Source organism: Oncorhynchus tshawytscha, linkage group LG33, assembly GCF_018296145.1.
Source record: "Oncorhynchus tshawytscha isolate Ot180627B linkage group LG33, Otsh_v2.0, whole genome shotgun sequence".
Taxonomy (NCBI): domain Eukaryota; kingdom Metazoa; phylum Chordata; class Actinopteri; order Salmoniformes; family Salmonidae; genus Oncorhynchus; species Oncorhynchus tshawytscha.
Genome location: NC_056461.1, coordinates 34,365,603 through 34,381,989, shown reverse-complemented (window position 1 = coordinate 34,381,989; position 16,387 = coordinate 34,365,603). Strand labels below are relative to the sequence as shown.

General features: G+C 41.2%; 2 protein-coding genes across 2 annotated transcripts; one reads left to right on the top strand and one right to left on the bottom strand.

The window, feature by feature from the left end:
• Positions 1-3,822: 3,822 nt before the first annotated feature.
• On the bottom strand, positions 3,823-5,937 carry LOC112230611 (transcription factor HES-7.1-like). The gene is made up of 3 exons (XM_024396884.2): positions 5,148-5,937; positions 4,786-4,881; positions 3,823-4,669 (listed from the first exon to the last, which is right to left on the bottom strand). The coding sequence occupies exons 1-3, from the start codon at positions 5,328-5,330 to the stop codon at positions 4,157-4,159; spliced, it is 792 nt and encodes a 263-aa protein (XP_024252652.2). The 5' UTR covers positions 5,331-5,937; the 3' UTR covers positions 3,823-4,156.
• A 9,196-nt stretch (positions 5,938-15,133) lies between these two features.
• Positions 15,134-15,916, top strand: her1 (hairy-related 1). Its single transcript, XM_024396924.1, has one exon. It carries the CDS (start codon positions 15,134-15,136, stop codon positions 15,914-15,916), a length of 783 nt encoding a protein of 260 aa, XP_024252692.1.
• The last annotated feature ends 471 nt before the right edge of the window (positions 15,917-16,387 follow it).

Here is a 16,387-nt window from a genome sequence, read left to right as displayed (position 1 = left end):
ATGGGGTTTAAAAATCTTTAGGGCTATTGAAACGGACTGATAGCCAATGTAACACAGTGAGTAAAGATAGCAGTTGGTTGAAATTATTTAGACATAGCTCATTGTCTTCCTTTCGGACGCTGTCCCACGTTTAACAACTTGTGTATCAAAGAGGACCTCATGGTGCTTCCGTAGAATCCATCACATCCGCAGTAACACCCGTGGGCATGTTTTCGAAAGCGTTAACAAATGGCACGCGTATTGTAATTACGAGAGAGGTGTTGGCGAGAGTCGACGAGTCTCCAGTGTGACACGGATTTACAAATGTATTAAGTGACACCTCAGCCTCTCAAACACACAGTCACACGCACAGCCAAAAGGTATTGCCCATTCCAGTTGCCACATAATTTTACGCACAGACCCAACACGTGTTTTTGACTTAGTTTAAAAAAATGTACCCTTTATTTAACTAGGCAAGTCAGTTAAAAAACAAGTTCTTATTTACAATGACAAACTACAGGGGATTAACTGCCATGTTCAGAACGACGTATTATTTTACCAAGTCAATGAGCCAGCAACATTCCGGTTGTCAGCCCAACGCTCTAACCACTAGGCTACCTGTCGCTAGTAGATGAATATTTCTTTAAACTATTACATAGATACTATTATTTAGATTTCATTATATTGTTATATAAGCCTATGTTAATTAACATTTCAGATGTCGATGTGTACCGGTGAGAACTGGGAACTGGGAACCTGACAGTCAGTGGTGGCTTTTGCTAAATTATGTACAAATTCTAACAGGTAATAAAGAAGACATTGCTGTCTATCCTACACCTTCTACCAAGGGAAACAGCTCGGGAGTGTTTCCCAGCGTATCACATCAGGGACCATATAGATGAATTTGGTCTCCTCATTTTCTTGGCATGTCAATATAACTATTTTTTTATTTATTTTTATTTTACCTTTATTTAACCAGGTAGGCAAGTTGAGAACAAGTTCTCATTTACAATTGCGACCTGGCCAAGATAAAGCAAAGCAGTTCGACAGATACAACGACACAGAGTTACACATGGAGTAAAACAAACATACAGTCAATAATACAGTATAAACAAGTCTATATACAATGTGAGCAAATGAGGTGAGAAGGGAGGTAAAGGCAAAAAAGGCCATGGTGGCAAAGTAAATACAATATAGCAAGTAAAACACTGGAATGGTAGTTTTGCAATGGAAGAATGTGCAAAGTAGAAATAAAAATAATGGGGTGCAAAGGAGCAAAATAAATTAATTAATTAAAATTAAATACAGTTGGGAAAGAGGTAGTTGTTTGGGCTAAATTATAGGTGGGCTATGTACAGGTGCAGTAATCTGTGAGCTGCTCTGACAGTTGGTGCTTAAAGCTAGTGAGGGAGATAAATGTTTCCAGTTTCAGAGATTTTTGTAGTTCGTTCCAGTCATTGGCAGCAGAGAACTGGAAGGAGAGGCGGCCAAAGAAAGAATTGGTTTTGGGGGTGACTAGAGAGATATACCTGCTGGAGCGTGTGCTACAGGTGGGAGATGCAATGGTGACCAGCGAGCTGAGATAAGGGGGGACTTTACCTAGCAGGGTCTAGTAGATGACATGGAGCCAGTGGGTTTGGCGACGAGTATGAAGCGAGGGCCAGCCAACGAGAGCGTACAGGTCGCAATGGTGGGTAGCATATGGGGCTTTGGTGACAAAACGGATTGCACTGTGATAGACTGCATCCAATTTGTTGAGTAGGGTATTGGAGGCTATTTTGTAAATGACATCGCCAAAGTCGAGGATTGGTAGGATGGTCAGTTTTACAAGGGTATGTTTGGCAGCATGAGTGAAGGATGCTTTGTTGCGAAATAGGAAGCCAATTCTAGATTTAACTTTGGATTGGAGATGTTTGATATGGGTCTGGAAGGAGAGTTTACAGTCTAACCAGACACCTAAGTATTTGTAGTTGTCCACGTATTCTAAGTCAGAGCCGTCCAGAGTAGTGATGTTGGACAGGCGGTTAGGTGCAGGTAGCGATCGGTTGAAGAGCATGCATTTAGTTTTACTTGTATTTAAGAGCAATTGGAGGCCACGGAAGGAGAGTTGTATGGCATTGAAGCTTGCCTGGAGGGTTGTTAACACAGTGTCCAAAGAAGGGCCGGAAGTATACAGAATGGTGTCGTCTGCGTAGAGGTGGATCAGAGACTCACCAGCAGCAAGAGCGACCTCATTGATGTATACAGAGAAGAGAGTCGGTCCAAGAATTGAACCCTGTGGCACCCCCATAGAGACTGCCAGAGGTCCAGACAGCAGACCCTCCGATTTGACACACTGAACTCTATCAGAGAAGTAGTTGGTGAACCAGGCGAGGCAATCATTTGAGAAACCAAGGCTGTCGAGTCTGCCGATGAGGATGTGGTGATTGACAGAGTCGAAAGCCTTGGCCAGATCAATGAATACGGCTGCACAGTAATGTTTCTTATCGATGGCGGTTAAGATATCGTTTAGGACCTTGAGCGTGGCTGAGGTGCACCCATGACCAGCTCTGAAACCAGATTGCATAGCAGAGAAGGTATGGTGAGATTCGAAATGGTCGGTAATCTGTTATTTCAGGATAATCATTATAAAAATGCGGCCTATATTGAGCCACATACTGTAAAAGGTACTTCGTCTGATAAAGCAAGTGTGATTTAATAGTATTATTGGAAGTGATTGTGGTCACGTGTGGCTCAGTTGGTAGAAAATGGCAGCTGTAATACGTGTGTTGTTTGATTCTCACCGGGGAGCCTTATGAGCAAATGTACTCACTACTGTAAGTCGTTGTGGATAAGAGCATTACCTCACAGAACCGTTATCCCACTCTTAAATTCATTGGATCTCATCAGAGTGAATTTAATATCCACACATTGTAAGTGTTTATTTTAACTTTAGAACAAATTCTTATTTTCAGTGACGGCCTAGGAACAGTGGGTTAACTGCCTGTTCATGGGCAGAACGATAGATTTGTACCTTGTCAGCACGGGGATTGTGAACTTGCAACCTTCTGGCTGTTAGTCCAACGCTCTAACCACTAGGCTACCCTGCCGCCCAAATTGAATCATGATGAACCACATTTGTTAAAAATTGCTATCTTAGACTTACTAATATTAATGAATGTTAATTACGTTGGAAGTTGCTTTTAGACATTAGGCTAGTTTTGATATTTGAGAGTAAATCGTTCAATATATGTAAACTCTCCTTAAACCAAGGATTTCCCACTGCTGGTTTAGGAATAATATGCTATAAAGCCTACATACCATAGGCATATGAAATAAAAACAAATCTGTTAAGAAAAGCTAATATTGTACCATTAACCTCTGAACAAATGACAGTGAATGAATTATCCTTTTCAATAACCCAACGAGACGACGACATCATTCGTGTATGTTTGAGAATGTCAAGAGACGCTCCTTGTTTCCGGCAGATGGCATCCTCTCGGGATATAGAAAGGCCCCCAAAATCTTCCGTTGAATTTGAAGAGTAATTGAAGGTTGCTGTCACGTAGCACTTTGATGTTCATGCCCGAACAACTTGAGGTGTTAAAGCGCGTGGTCTCTACGCACCTTTGACTCAAACACACACGTGCCAGCTATCAATGAAGAGCAGATCTATGATAACTTTGCAATACACATAACTGGCATAGGAACATGCTGGATCGTGCTCGAAAGTGCCACTACATTAGCAGATGACAAGCATAACTAAAAACACAGGTTATACTGCTATACATTACGGATTAAGATACCATTAAGACAATGTTTTTAAAGGAATGTGTTTTATTTGTATTTCAACATACAGGCCTATCTATCTGGAAAAACAAAGGAACAAGTCCCAGAATAAATTAATGTGCAAAAATAGACAAGATATCAGAGTACTACAACTTATACATAGTACATGTTATAATACTAAAGTATAGAGAAATTGTACAATATTTAGAATGTATATATTCTTTGCAGTACAACATTGTCATATCACTGCAAATCTATGGAGTCTCTGAGTCAGGTGTTCACAACACTGCATAAATTAATAACAACATAGCAACCTCAGCAGCAAAGGATGTGGCATCCTGGTTATCAGTTCATAGGATATTAGAGTTGTTTTACAGTTAAATATCCCAATGCAGGCTCCCCTGCTAGGTCAAGGCCAAGGCCTCCACACAGACTGTCTGCCTGGGAGGTTCTGGGATTGGGCTTCTTTGTCAGCGTGTCTGTGGGGCAGCTGGGGAGGTTTGGGATCTCCATGTTGGAGTGGAGCTCTGTGAGCATGAGACAGATGTCTCCTGTAGACTTCAAAAAGCTGTTGTCTGTAGTGGGACTCCTGTATCTTCATCAGGTGTGAGGACTGGTGGCACGTTGTGCTGGGCAGAGAGATGGAAGAGTGGGCTTTAGCCGGGACTTCAGTGTTCATACAGGCATGGCTGTTCAGCCGAGCAGAGAAAGTAGAGTTCAGTGCTGCCTCCAGCTGCAGGCCCTCCCCTTCCTGCCCCAGGAAGTGTGCAGCTCTCTGCAGGCAGCCTGAGAAGCCATCCTGGAAGGGATGTTGCTTTTCTCCATCTTTGCCTTTCTTCCTGTCCACATCTCCAGTGTTCTGGAGAAAGAGAACAGTGTGTTCCAGGATCTCAGCTTTCTCCACTCTACGCTGAGTCACACCCTGTTGGAGAGAAAGCGAGGGAAGATTAATGCACAGTCATGCTATACTTCTCAGAGGAGCTGACACCTGTATGAGCTGCATTTAGAGCAGAGTCAAGTTAGAGGTGAACTTCATACATGATGTAGTGGTCCCTGCAGCAGCAGGGTTCTCAGGCTCTCCAGACTGTGGTTCATTCTCTCTCTCCGACGTCTCTCCACCTGAGGCTTGAGGAGCTACAGGAGAAAGATGAAAGGAGATCAGACCAGGGAGATTAGACCAGTGTCTCTGGTAAACCAGTGTGTCTGAAACAGTCACTAAAACCTAAATCTATTTACATTGTAGGACTAGTTACATAAGTACATTTTAGGAACACATTGTTATTCCAATATCAGTCAACAAGCTAACAACAAAATAGGCCTACATTTTTTGTTAAAATCGATTTTGATTGACTAATATGTATTACAGATATACTGATGAATGTTGTCGGTTCAAATTTTACCTTTCTATCAATTTTCCTGTTCTCTTTTTCTTCAAGTGGTTTCATCTTTCTTAATGAACAAGCTGCTGTTTTCCTTAAAAAAGTGTATTTCCAGAGTTCAGAGAATGTCCAGATGTAAATAATCAAGAAGAACAGTAGTATTTCTCTGTGCTGTGTCTCTGAAGAAGAATCACAATATGGCATTTCTGTCTCTGGACGACTTTTAAATCATTAGGAATACGAGCTGACTTTACACTCCTCCCATTGCCACAGGTAGCCAATCCCTGACCTTCCCCGCGCCTTGTACTGTTGAAATACAGTAGAGTAGCCTTTACAAGTTAGAAATGTCATACAGAGTGAATTCATAGAAGACGTCAAGATAGTCATAAGGAGGGTAAATAGTATAATGATGTGTAAAAATGTAAGCCTATTGAAACGGACAGATTGCCAATGTTACCCAGTGAAGTGTAGAGAGCTGTTGGTTAAAATTATTTCGACACAGATCATTGTCGCGCTTTCTCACGCTGTCCCACGTTTAACAACTTGTGTTAGAGGCCCAAAGAGGACCTCATGGCACTTCTGTACAAGCCATCACATCCGTGGTAACACCAGTGGGCACGTGTATGAAAGCACTAAGAAATGGCACGCGTATTGTAATTACAAGAGAGGTGTAGGCGAGAGTCGACGAGTCTCCAGTGTGACACGGATTTACAAATGTATTAAGTGACACATCGGTCTCTTAAATACAGACAGGCACACGCAAAGCCACAATGGCCTATTCCATTTGGCACAACATTTTATGCACAGACCTTTTTTGACTTATTTTTACAGACAAGCTGAGGATGTTACGTAGCTAACTACACTCCCCTACGTATTTATTTGGAAAGTGAAGCTAAAACTTTTTATTTGGCTCTATTCTCCAGCATTTTGGATTTCACATCAAATGTTTAATATGAGGCGACAGTAGAGCCTGTAGAATGTCACCTTTTATTTGAGGATATTTTCATACATATCTGTTTTACCGTTTAGAAATTAAAGCACTTTATGTATCTAGTCCCTTCATTTGAAGGTGTCATATTTGGACAAATTATCTTATAGTATATTACATTTAATCAAACGTTTAGTATTTTGTCCCATATGTTATAGCTCACAATGACGACATCAAGCTTTTGACTCTACAAACTTGTTGCATCCATATGTAACGGATGTTAAACATATGCATTTTAGTTGTGCGCAATGAATGGTAAATAATGTATTGTGTCATTTTGGAGTCACTTTTTATTTAAAATAAGAATAGAATATGTTTCTGAACAGTTGTACATTAATGGGTGCTACCATGGTTACGGATACTCATGAATGAATCATGAATAATGATGAGTGAGAAAGTTACAGAGGCATGAATAGCATAACCCCCCTCCCACAAAAATAAATACTAAACTCCCCTTTTATTGGTAATGGTGAGCAGTGGCATATCCAGGAGGTGACACAGGGTGGCCACCGCTCCACTTATATCTGTGACCCCCCAGAAATTCGGAGATCTGATAGGTCGTCTCTGAATATAGCCTGTAGATAATTTTGACCAAGACACTCACCGACAGCATCAATCATGTCATATTTGTTGGCCAAACAGCATCAACTACATGGGCTACAGATACTAAGACAGAGAAGTGTTTGCCTTGCTCGGATGCTTTCTCTTGTGAAATAGATTCAGCCTCTTGCGAATTGAAGGAATGTTATTAAACACTGATAGACATGAACGAGAAATAATTGTATAATTGTGTTTCTTTTTTATGGTCATTTTATGGGGGGAAGCCTGGCAGCCATGAATACAAGCCACTTTGTAGGCTGAATGTCATTACACTAATGGTGTTAACAATATATGTCCTTTTCCATTCAAATGGATGCTAAAACTTATTTTGGAATACATTTTATTGACAATCAAATGAAAACATCATGACTGGTTGTGTTCAGGACACATTAGAAGGTATTACATTTTTACATTTAATTGACATGCCTTTACTGTAAAGCCCATATAAAGCCACAGTAGATCGTTTGCGTGCAAACATAAATAGAGAACCCTGAATGTCACAGTATAATTCGCACTCTGGATAGCACTTTCACGTGATTTTACTGCTTTAAGCTAATACCCTTATTTAAATATCTGCCCTTGAATGCAAACACGGTAACATTTTATTTTATTTAACTAGTCAGTTAAGAACACATTCTTATTTACAATGATAGCATAGCAAAAGGCCTCCCGCGGAGGGGGCTGGGATTAAAAATAAAATAAAAATATAGGATAAAACACACATCACGAAATGAGAGACAACACACCATTACATAAGGAGAGACCTAAGACAATAACATAACAAGGCAGCAACAAATGAAAACACCGCATGGTAGCAACACAACATGACAACAACATGGTAGCTACACTTCATGGCAGCAGCACAACATGGTAGCAGCACAAAACATGGTACAAACATTATTGGGCACAGACAACAGCACAAAGGGCAAGAAGGTAGAGACAACACACGAAGCAGCCACAAGTGTCAGTAAGAGTGTCCATGATGGAGTCTTTGAATGAAGAGATTTAGAAAACACTGTCCAGTTTGAGTGTTTGTTGCAGCTCGTTCCAGTCTCTAGCTGCAGCGAACTGAAAAAATGAGCGACCCTGGGATGTTTGTTTTGGGGACCTTTAACAGAATGTGACTGGCAGAACGGGTGTTGTATGTGGAGGATGAGGGCTGCAGTAGATATCTCAGATAGAGGGGAGTGAGACCTAAGAGGGTTTTATAAATAAGCATCAACCAGTGGTTATTGCGACAGGTATACAGCGATGACCAGTTTATAGAGGAGTATAGAGTGCAGTGATGTGTCCTATGAGGAGCATCGGTGGCAAATCTGTTGGCCGAATGGTAAAGAACATCTAGCCACTCGAGAGCACCCTTACCTGCCGATCTATAAATTATGTCTCCGTAATCTAGCATGGGTAGGATGGTCATCTGAATCAGGGTTAGTTTGGCAGCAGGGGTGAACGAGGAGCAATTACGATAGAGGAAACCAAGTCTAGATTTAAATTTAGCCTGCAGCTATGATATGTGCTGAGAGAAGGACCGTGTATGTCTAGCCATTCTCCCAAGTACTTGTATGAGGTGACTACCTCTAAACCCTCAGAGGTAGTAGTCACACCTGTGGGTAGAGGGGCATTCTTCTTACCAAACCACATTACCTTTGTTTTGGAGGTGTTCAGGACAAGGTTAAGGGCAGAGAAAGCTTGTTGAACACTAAGAAAGCTTTGTTGTAGAGCCTTTAACACAAAATCCGGGGAGGGGTCAGCGGAGTATAAGACTGTATCATCTGCATATAAATGGATGAGAGAGCTTCCTACTGCCTGAGCTTGTTGTTGATGTAAATTGAGCGTGGGGCCTAGGATCGAGTCTTGGGTTACAGGCAGTGGCTGTGACAGCAGATGTTCTGACTTTATACACTGCACTCTTTGAGAGAGGTAGTTAGCAAACCAGACCAAAGACCCCTCAGAAACCAGTCAGTTGATTGTCGACAGGTTTTTCCAACACTTTTGATAAACAGGGCAAAATAGAAATAGGCCTATAACAGTTAGTATCAGTTTGATCTCCCCCTATTAATAACGACTATTCACGATTAATAATTATCCATAATCATGGTAGAATCCACATGAATGTAGAAGTGTTCAGAAACATATTATATTCTTATTTACAATAAAAGTGACTTCAAAATGACACAATACATTATTTACCATTCATTTCTATTGGTCACAACATAATTTGAAACACAACCAAGACAAACTGAAAATGCATCCAAGAAGTTTGTGGAGTCACAAGCTTGGTAGTCATTGCATGAATATGGGACCAAATACTACACTTTAGACTACTTTAATACACATAGCCTATATGAATACAAATAAGTGAATTTGTCCAAATATTTATGACACCTTCAAATGGGGGGATGAGATTATTTAATTTCTAAATGGTAAAACAGGTGTGAAAATTACATTCTGTACTGTTCTAAAATTTAAAATCTGGAGTACAGAAAGTTTTACCTTCACTGTCCAAATAAATACGTAGAGGAGTGTATGTGGTAAATAATTGTATTCAGATGTAATTATATTTCAACTGAATTTACATTTAAAGGGAAACGTGTGCTGTGGGAACCATCGCACTTCCAGTGGCAACACGTCATCGCTAAATGATGTACAAATTCTAGCAGGTAATGTGTTAAACGTAAAACTTTCCCAAGGGAAAGGGCTGAGTGACATTTTCCCAGACTGTCACATCTGCGAACAGCAAAGTGAATTTGGTCAAAGTTCTAAAATATAGGCCTAACATAGCAATTGAATGCATTAAACCACCACAGCAAAACGCGCAAAACATACAGTGAATGCTGTGAAGAGTGCCATGCTTGACAATCTGGATCTAAAAACCAAACAAATATTAATTCATCTAATTTCAAGAGTTTGCCTATAATATTGAGAAAAACTAATATTGCAATTGTTCACATGAATCTACTTTTGTGCTATAAGATCTTGTTGAGGGATCACCATTGGTCTCTCAAGTGTTCATACCGCCCTCTTGCGCTGTCGCTAATAACTTGAGGATCAAAGTAACCTCATGGATCTGAGGCACGCGCTGTCCTAAACAAACCAACCATGGCACGTGTGTGTGATAGACAAATGTCTTGCGTACGGGAGAGGTGTTGGTGACAGTTGAGAAGTGAGATGATTGGCGAGAGTCGACCATCAGTCTCCACAGCACACGCAGCACCAAATGGTATTACGCATTCCAAATACGCTCAGATTCAATAGCTTAAGCTTTTCGATTTTGATCAATTCAGACAGGATGAATATTGACATAATATGTAACTTTGTGATAGGCTACATTTTGTATGTAATAATAGTATAACGTTATGTTTAGCCTACATTTATTAAGAGGACAGTGTGTGCTATGGGAAACATCGCACCTCAGTCATTGGCGACACTTGTCTTCTAAATTATGTACAAATTCTAACAGGTAGGCTCATAAACAAATGTGTAAATCCTATAGTTTTTCCCAAGGGAAAGGGCCGAGGGACATTTTCCCAGTCTGTGACATTAGAACAGCTAAATGAATTTGGTCCACTCACCTTAGAAAGTACGGGCCAATCTCATTGCTCCCGAGTCGCGGAGCAGTTTTAGGCACTGCACCTCAGTGCCTTCGGGGTCCAAACAGATTTGATTGGCTTCCAGGCTGTATCACAACCGGCCGTGATTGGGAGTCCCATCGGGCGAAGAACAATTGGCCCGATAGTTGGCGTCGATAGTGTTTGTCCGGGGCAGGCCGTCATTTTTAATAAGAATTTGTTCTGAACTGACTTGCCAGTTAAATAAATATACAAACACAACAACCCAGGCACGTGTGTGTGAAAAACAACTTCAACTTCTGAGTTTGACATTAAATGTGACCCCAGACTGAAAAAGCAGAACGACATTATTGCATTCTGCGCAAAATTCAATAAACTATTCCAACTATATGCTGAATGGGTGTTAATTGAACTTATTGTGTGAGTTGTGTCAGGACATTTGATTCCAGGGTCAGAGGGTCGACATGTGCGTGTGGGAACAAACACACCTATCAGAACGTTAGCAGCAGCACTTTGATATCATATTATTTTACTTTTTATGAAATGTATTTAACTAGGCAAGTCAGTTAAGAACAAATTCTTATTTACAAATGACGGCTTACCCCGGACAAACCGAACCTGGGCAAATTGTCCGCTGCCCTATGGGACTCGTGATCACGGCCGGTTGTGATACAGCCCGCCTGAGTGACGCCGCGCCACTCAGGGTCCCTTAATTAAATACCTCTCACTGAATAATGTACATATTCTAACAGTTAATAAACCACAACTCCTGCCCTTTCCCATGAGAGAGTGGACGGCAGGTAGCCTAGTGGTTAGAGCATTGGGCCAGTAACCTGAAAGGTTGCTATATCGAATCCCCAAGCTGACAAGGTAAACGTCTGTCATGCTCTGTTAACCCACTAGGCCGTCATTGTAAATAAGAATTTGTTAAATTTGTTAAAAGAATGAGTTAAATATAAAAATAGGATGATTGTTGACATTATCCCAGCAAGTCACCACAGGCATGGTCATTTGTGCGAAATGTTCCGATGAAGCGTCGACAAACAATTAACGGGATATCATCGAGAAGATATTTGACATCTCATCTTGCAAACTTTCCTTTGAATAGTTTTAGCATGTATGTTATACTGTTATTTAAAACCTACTGTGCTATTTTCTGGATATTTTCTGGATATTTTTGAGAGTATCAATTTGCTGCTTGTCCCATTTGGTCCCATGTGTAGGTTAAAAGCTGCAAGGGCCTATTTTTACGCAGGACCGTAACCATAGATGGTAGTGCTATTCTCAATTCTCGTGCATGTCAAATTTCCCACGGCTCATGTGTATATCATGTTGATTAATAGCGCAACCTCATCTGCAGCAGATGGTTAGTATGGCACGCTCACACCAGGTGCGGCTATTGTAATGCGTAAATTGGCACTTACATGGAATGTATACATCATAAAGGCGAGTGTGTTCGAGTTGGTGTGATTGTGTTCATTCTGACACTTTTTCAGCAACAGTATTTCTCTGTTCCCACGAGAAAACCAACGTTCTCAGGGCACTCTTGTCTAAAAGGACAATTTGGCACATACATATGAATTTATGCTACACTGCTATGGATAGTCAAAATACCCCCTATGATGCATTGAGTGTGAAGACACTCCCACCAACTCAATATAGTATTCCAGCTATTCCAACATTTTGTACCAAATTGAACCTATATTTACATAAAACAATTACTGCATAACTGGTCAATTGCGCCAATAATGTCATAAACATATTATAGTCAATGCCAAATTAAGGTCAAAGAAGTCTAACCCTGGTATTTATACGTCATAACATAATACTGTATAGCATATGGCTGCGTCTCATGGGGGGGCATTTTATATACATTTTTGTAAAAAAATAAATAATAATAACAATAATGCACCGAATCACACAGCCTACTCTTCTTCGTCAGCCATATCTACAAGTTAGGATGAAGATATGGGCTATATGGACTCTACTCTCATTCTAAATGTTTATGCTGTCATATATATATATATATATATATATATATATATATATATATATATATATATATATATATATATATATATTAGACCATTCCAAGGAGGCACATTGATTTACTGAAATGAAGCTAGATTACAGTAGCAGAAAACAGCTCATGTATTTATTATTTTGCTAATAGATTTATTTCTCCATATCTTTGAACATATAATCATTTTTGTGAGTATCAAGAAGGGGTAAGTGCAGTTAGCATAAGGTCGTGAACGACATTGTCACCTTTCAACCAATGACAATCGGTCTGCTTGACCTTATAAATAGCCTGCGGGCTCAAATGATAATAAACCAGTCCCGAGCGAGTGTGGAGACTTTCTTTTCAGCTTGACCTGGCCGGATTGGATGAATTTATCGTTTTCTTTTTGGAAAAGTCGTCTTTATTAATATAGGCCTACTCTTCTTCACCGAGTAAAGTTGGAGAGATCAAACATGGATAATCGTAAAGCCATAAAAAGGGTAAGTTCAGACCCTGCGTAGAATGTATATTTCAACTAGTTCATCTATATATTTCGGTGTCCGTGAATTGGTTTTGGATTTGGTTTTGTTGAAATAACTGATTATTACTATTATTTTCTAGGTTCTAAAACCGGTGATTGAAAAGAAGAGGCGAGATAGGATAAATCAAGGCTTGGATGAGCTAAGGACTATTCTGCTAAGCAAAACTTCTGACATGGTGAGCGGAGTTGGCCACAGCTTTTCTAGTTGCGTCTGAAATCAGCTCCTTGTGTGTCCCTCTTGTATAAATGAGCCCACTGGACACAGACGTCAATTCCACGTTGGTTCAACCTAACGTTATTGAAATTACGTGGAAACAACGTTGATTCAACCAGTGTGTGCCCAGTGGGAGGGGGGAAATAATAAACAGCAGGGAACCGATAAATTGATTATTAATAATAGACGTTGTCAACTTATTAATGACATTTCAAACAGCCCATAAAACCGCAAACAAACCAGACTCTTGGGAATGCTATGGAGAAATGGTGTTGCGGGAAACTTCGAGTTTTACCCAGGTATCCTAATCTATGTTCTCAATTGAATGGAATTGAAAACGGGACTTGGTGTCTATCAGGAACTTGATAGGCACCTCTGTGGCATATATGTTGTTTAAATTTGTCTTAAAAATATAAGATTTTACCATAAAATCATAATTACTTCCATACCAAAATGAGTCCTTCAAAATTAAAATGTGAAATATTGTGCGCAATGGCTGTGCATTATGCCATGTTCAGTAGGATTATTCTTTCTCTCTCACAGCGGCTGAAAAATCCAAAATTAGAAAAGGCTGAAATTTTAGAGTTGACCGTGGATTACATACGAAGAAAATCAAATGGGCATGACAGCAAAGGTATCTATCAATCCATTTAAAAAAATGGTTTTCTGATGTGGGTTTGTTATTTCATTTATTTCAGAAATGGGAAATGAAATATGCCCCCAAATTGCTGATATAGAAACAACATTGTTGATATTAATTGATATTAATGTGAGTGCTAATAATTTTTTTCTCTCTCCCCAAAACCTCCCTATATCTCCCCTACACACACACACACACACACACACACACACACACACACACACACACACACACACACACACACACACACACACACACACACACACACACACACACACACACACACACACACACACACACACATTGGCTTTTGCTAATTGTTTTGACTACTCTCCCATTGATTCTCCATACTGTTCTCTCTCTGTCCACTTTTGAATGATCTTTTATCACATGCTTATCCTCCTCTCTGGATTCTTCGCTTTCTGTCCTCTCTTCTCTTTCTGTCCTCTCTCCATGTTCTGTCCTCTCTTCTCTTTCTGTCCTCTCTCCACGTTCTGTCCTCTCTTCTCTTTCTGTCCTCGCTTCTCTTTCTGTCCTCTCTCCACTTTCTGTCCTCTCTTCTCTTTCTGTCCTCTCTTCTCTTTCTGTCCTTGCTTCTCTTTCTGTCCTCTCTCCACTTTCTGTCCTCTCTTCTCTTTCTGTCCTCTCTCCACTTTTTGTCCTCTCTTCTCTTTCTGTCCTCTCTTCACTTTCTGTCCTCTCTTCTATTTCTGTCCTCTTTTCTCTTTCTGTCCTCTCTTTTTCTGTTCTCTCTTCTCTTTCTGTCCTCTCTTCTCTTTCTGTTCTCTCTCCACTTTCTGTCCTCTCTTCTCTTTCTGTCCTCTCTTCTCTTTCTTTCCTCTCGCCACTTTCTGGCCTCTCCCCACTTTCTGTTCTCTCTTCACTTTCTGTCCTCTCTTCTCTTTCTGTACTCTCTTCTCTTTCTGTTCTCTCTTCGCTTTCTGTCCTCTCTTCTCTTTCTGTCCTCTCTTCTCTTTCCGTCCTCTCTTCTCTTTCTGTCCTCTCTTCGCTTTCTGTCCTCTCTTCTCTTTCTGTCCTCTCTTCTCTTTCTGTCCTCTCTCCTTTTTCTGTTCTCTCTTCTCTTTCTGTCCTCTCTTCTCTTTCTGTCCTCTCTCCTTTTTCTGTCCTCTCTTCTCTTTCTGTCCTCTCTTCTCTTTCTGTCCTCTCTCCTTTTTCTGTTCTCTCTTCTCTTTCTGTTCTCTCTTCTCTTTCTCTCCTCTCTTCTCTTTCTGTCCTCTCTTATCTTTCTGTCCTCTTTTCTCTTTCTGTCCTCTCCACTTTCCGTCCTCTCTTCTCTTTCTGTCCTCTCTTCTCTTTCTGTTCTCTCTTCTCTTTCTGTCCTCTCTTCTCTTTCTGTTCTCTCTTCTCTTTCTGTTCTCTCTTCTCCTTCTCATTACTCCCTGTACTGCCTGGCTCTTACTATTGATCAACACTAGCCTTCACAGAAAAGTCCATGAAAGAGTCCTCTGCTCCAGTGACTAGTGCTGTGAGTTCCCAATGGACAGGCCCCATAAACGAGAAAACACCGCCCCTACCCAACCCTGTCTATAGTGCAGGTTTCACAGAGTGCATCTCCCGTCTGTGCAACTACATCGACAGCGTGGACCTATCCCAGAGAGAGAGCTTTGTCCAGGGACTTAGGGACCACCTGGATACCCACAGTGCCTGCCCTCTGGGGAAGGTGCAGAGCCCGACCTTCCCCCTGGACTTCCAGCCCTGGGGCCCTGTAGCAGAAGGACCATGCTTCCTGGGCAGAGTGAAAAACAGGAAGGAGAGCACAGTGATGGGGCATCAACGAGCCAGCAGGGAGGCCACTTTCCCTTATATTAACACCTCTCTTCCCATCTATCCCAACACCTTTGTGCTCCACCACCCCCACCCTACCCAACACCTCTCACACCCATACCCATCTCCCCCTTACTCCCTCTCACCCCCACCCTCCCCCTGTTACTCAAACTCCTCACCACCTTTCACCACTACCCCTCCATACCTCTCCATGCCGTGCCACTTCCCCTTCCCTCCTTCCCCCTCTCGTCGTCCATCAGATTCCTTGTCACCCCCCTCTCACTCTACATCTCGGCCCATGGTGCCTCTGATACCAGCCCATCCTCCCCTGGTGTCCAGTCCCCCCACCCCTCTAAGTCTCTCTGGCCCTGTACCTGTAGGCCCAACAAGGACTCTGAGGCGGTCACTATTTCAGATCCAGCCCCAGGTAGTATGGAGGCCCTGGTCCTGACATGTGGAGGAGAAGGGTGGTATAAATCCACACAGGACACACACACACACACACACGTGTCTCTGTGTTCTGAGAAAATTTTTACGGAAACCTAGCCACCCAGATCATCATGGGACATGTTCAGAACAACATTCATGTTTCCTATCAAGCAGCGTGTGGTGAGGGCCGGCTAAGAGAAAAAGATGTGGAGGTCAAGGACAATCCAACGTTTTCTGAAAACCTGTCACTGTCACTTTAAAAGGCCTGTTTAACAGACTGAAGAATTCTCTGTTTTATGACATTTTCTTCAGAGTTCCTGGAGCTCCTCTTTATTTTCTTGTCGTGAACAATGAATTTCTTATTTTACATTCCTATACAGTTATTCCCTGTCTCCGGTTCTTTCCTAAATTATAAATCATGTAAAGTCTTGTAAATATATTTATGTTTTATCATGTACAAAGTCTTGTAAATAAACTCATGAGAATAACGTTC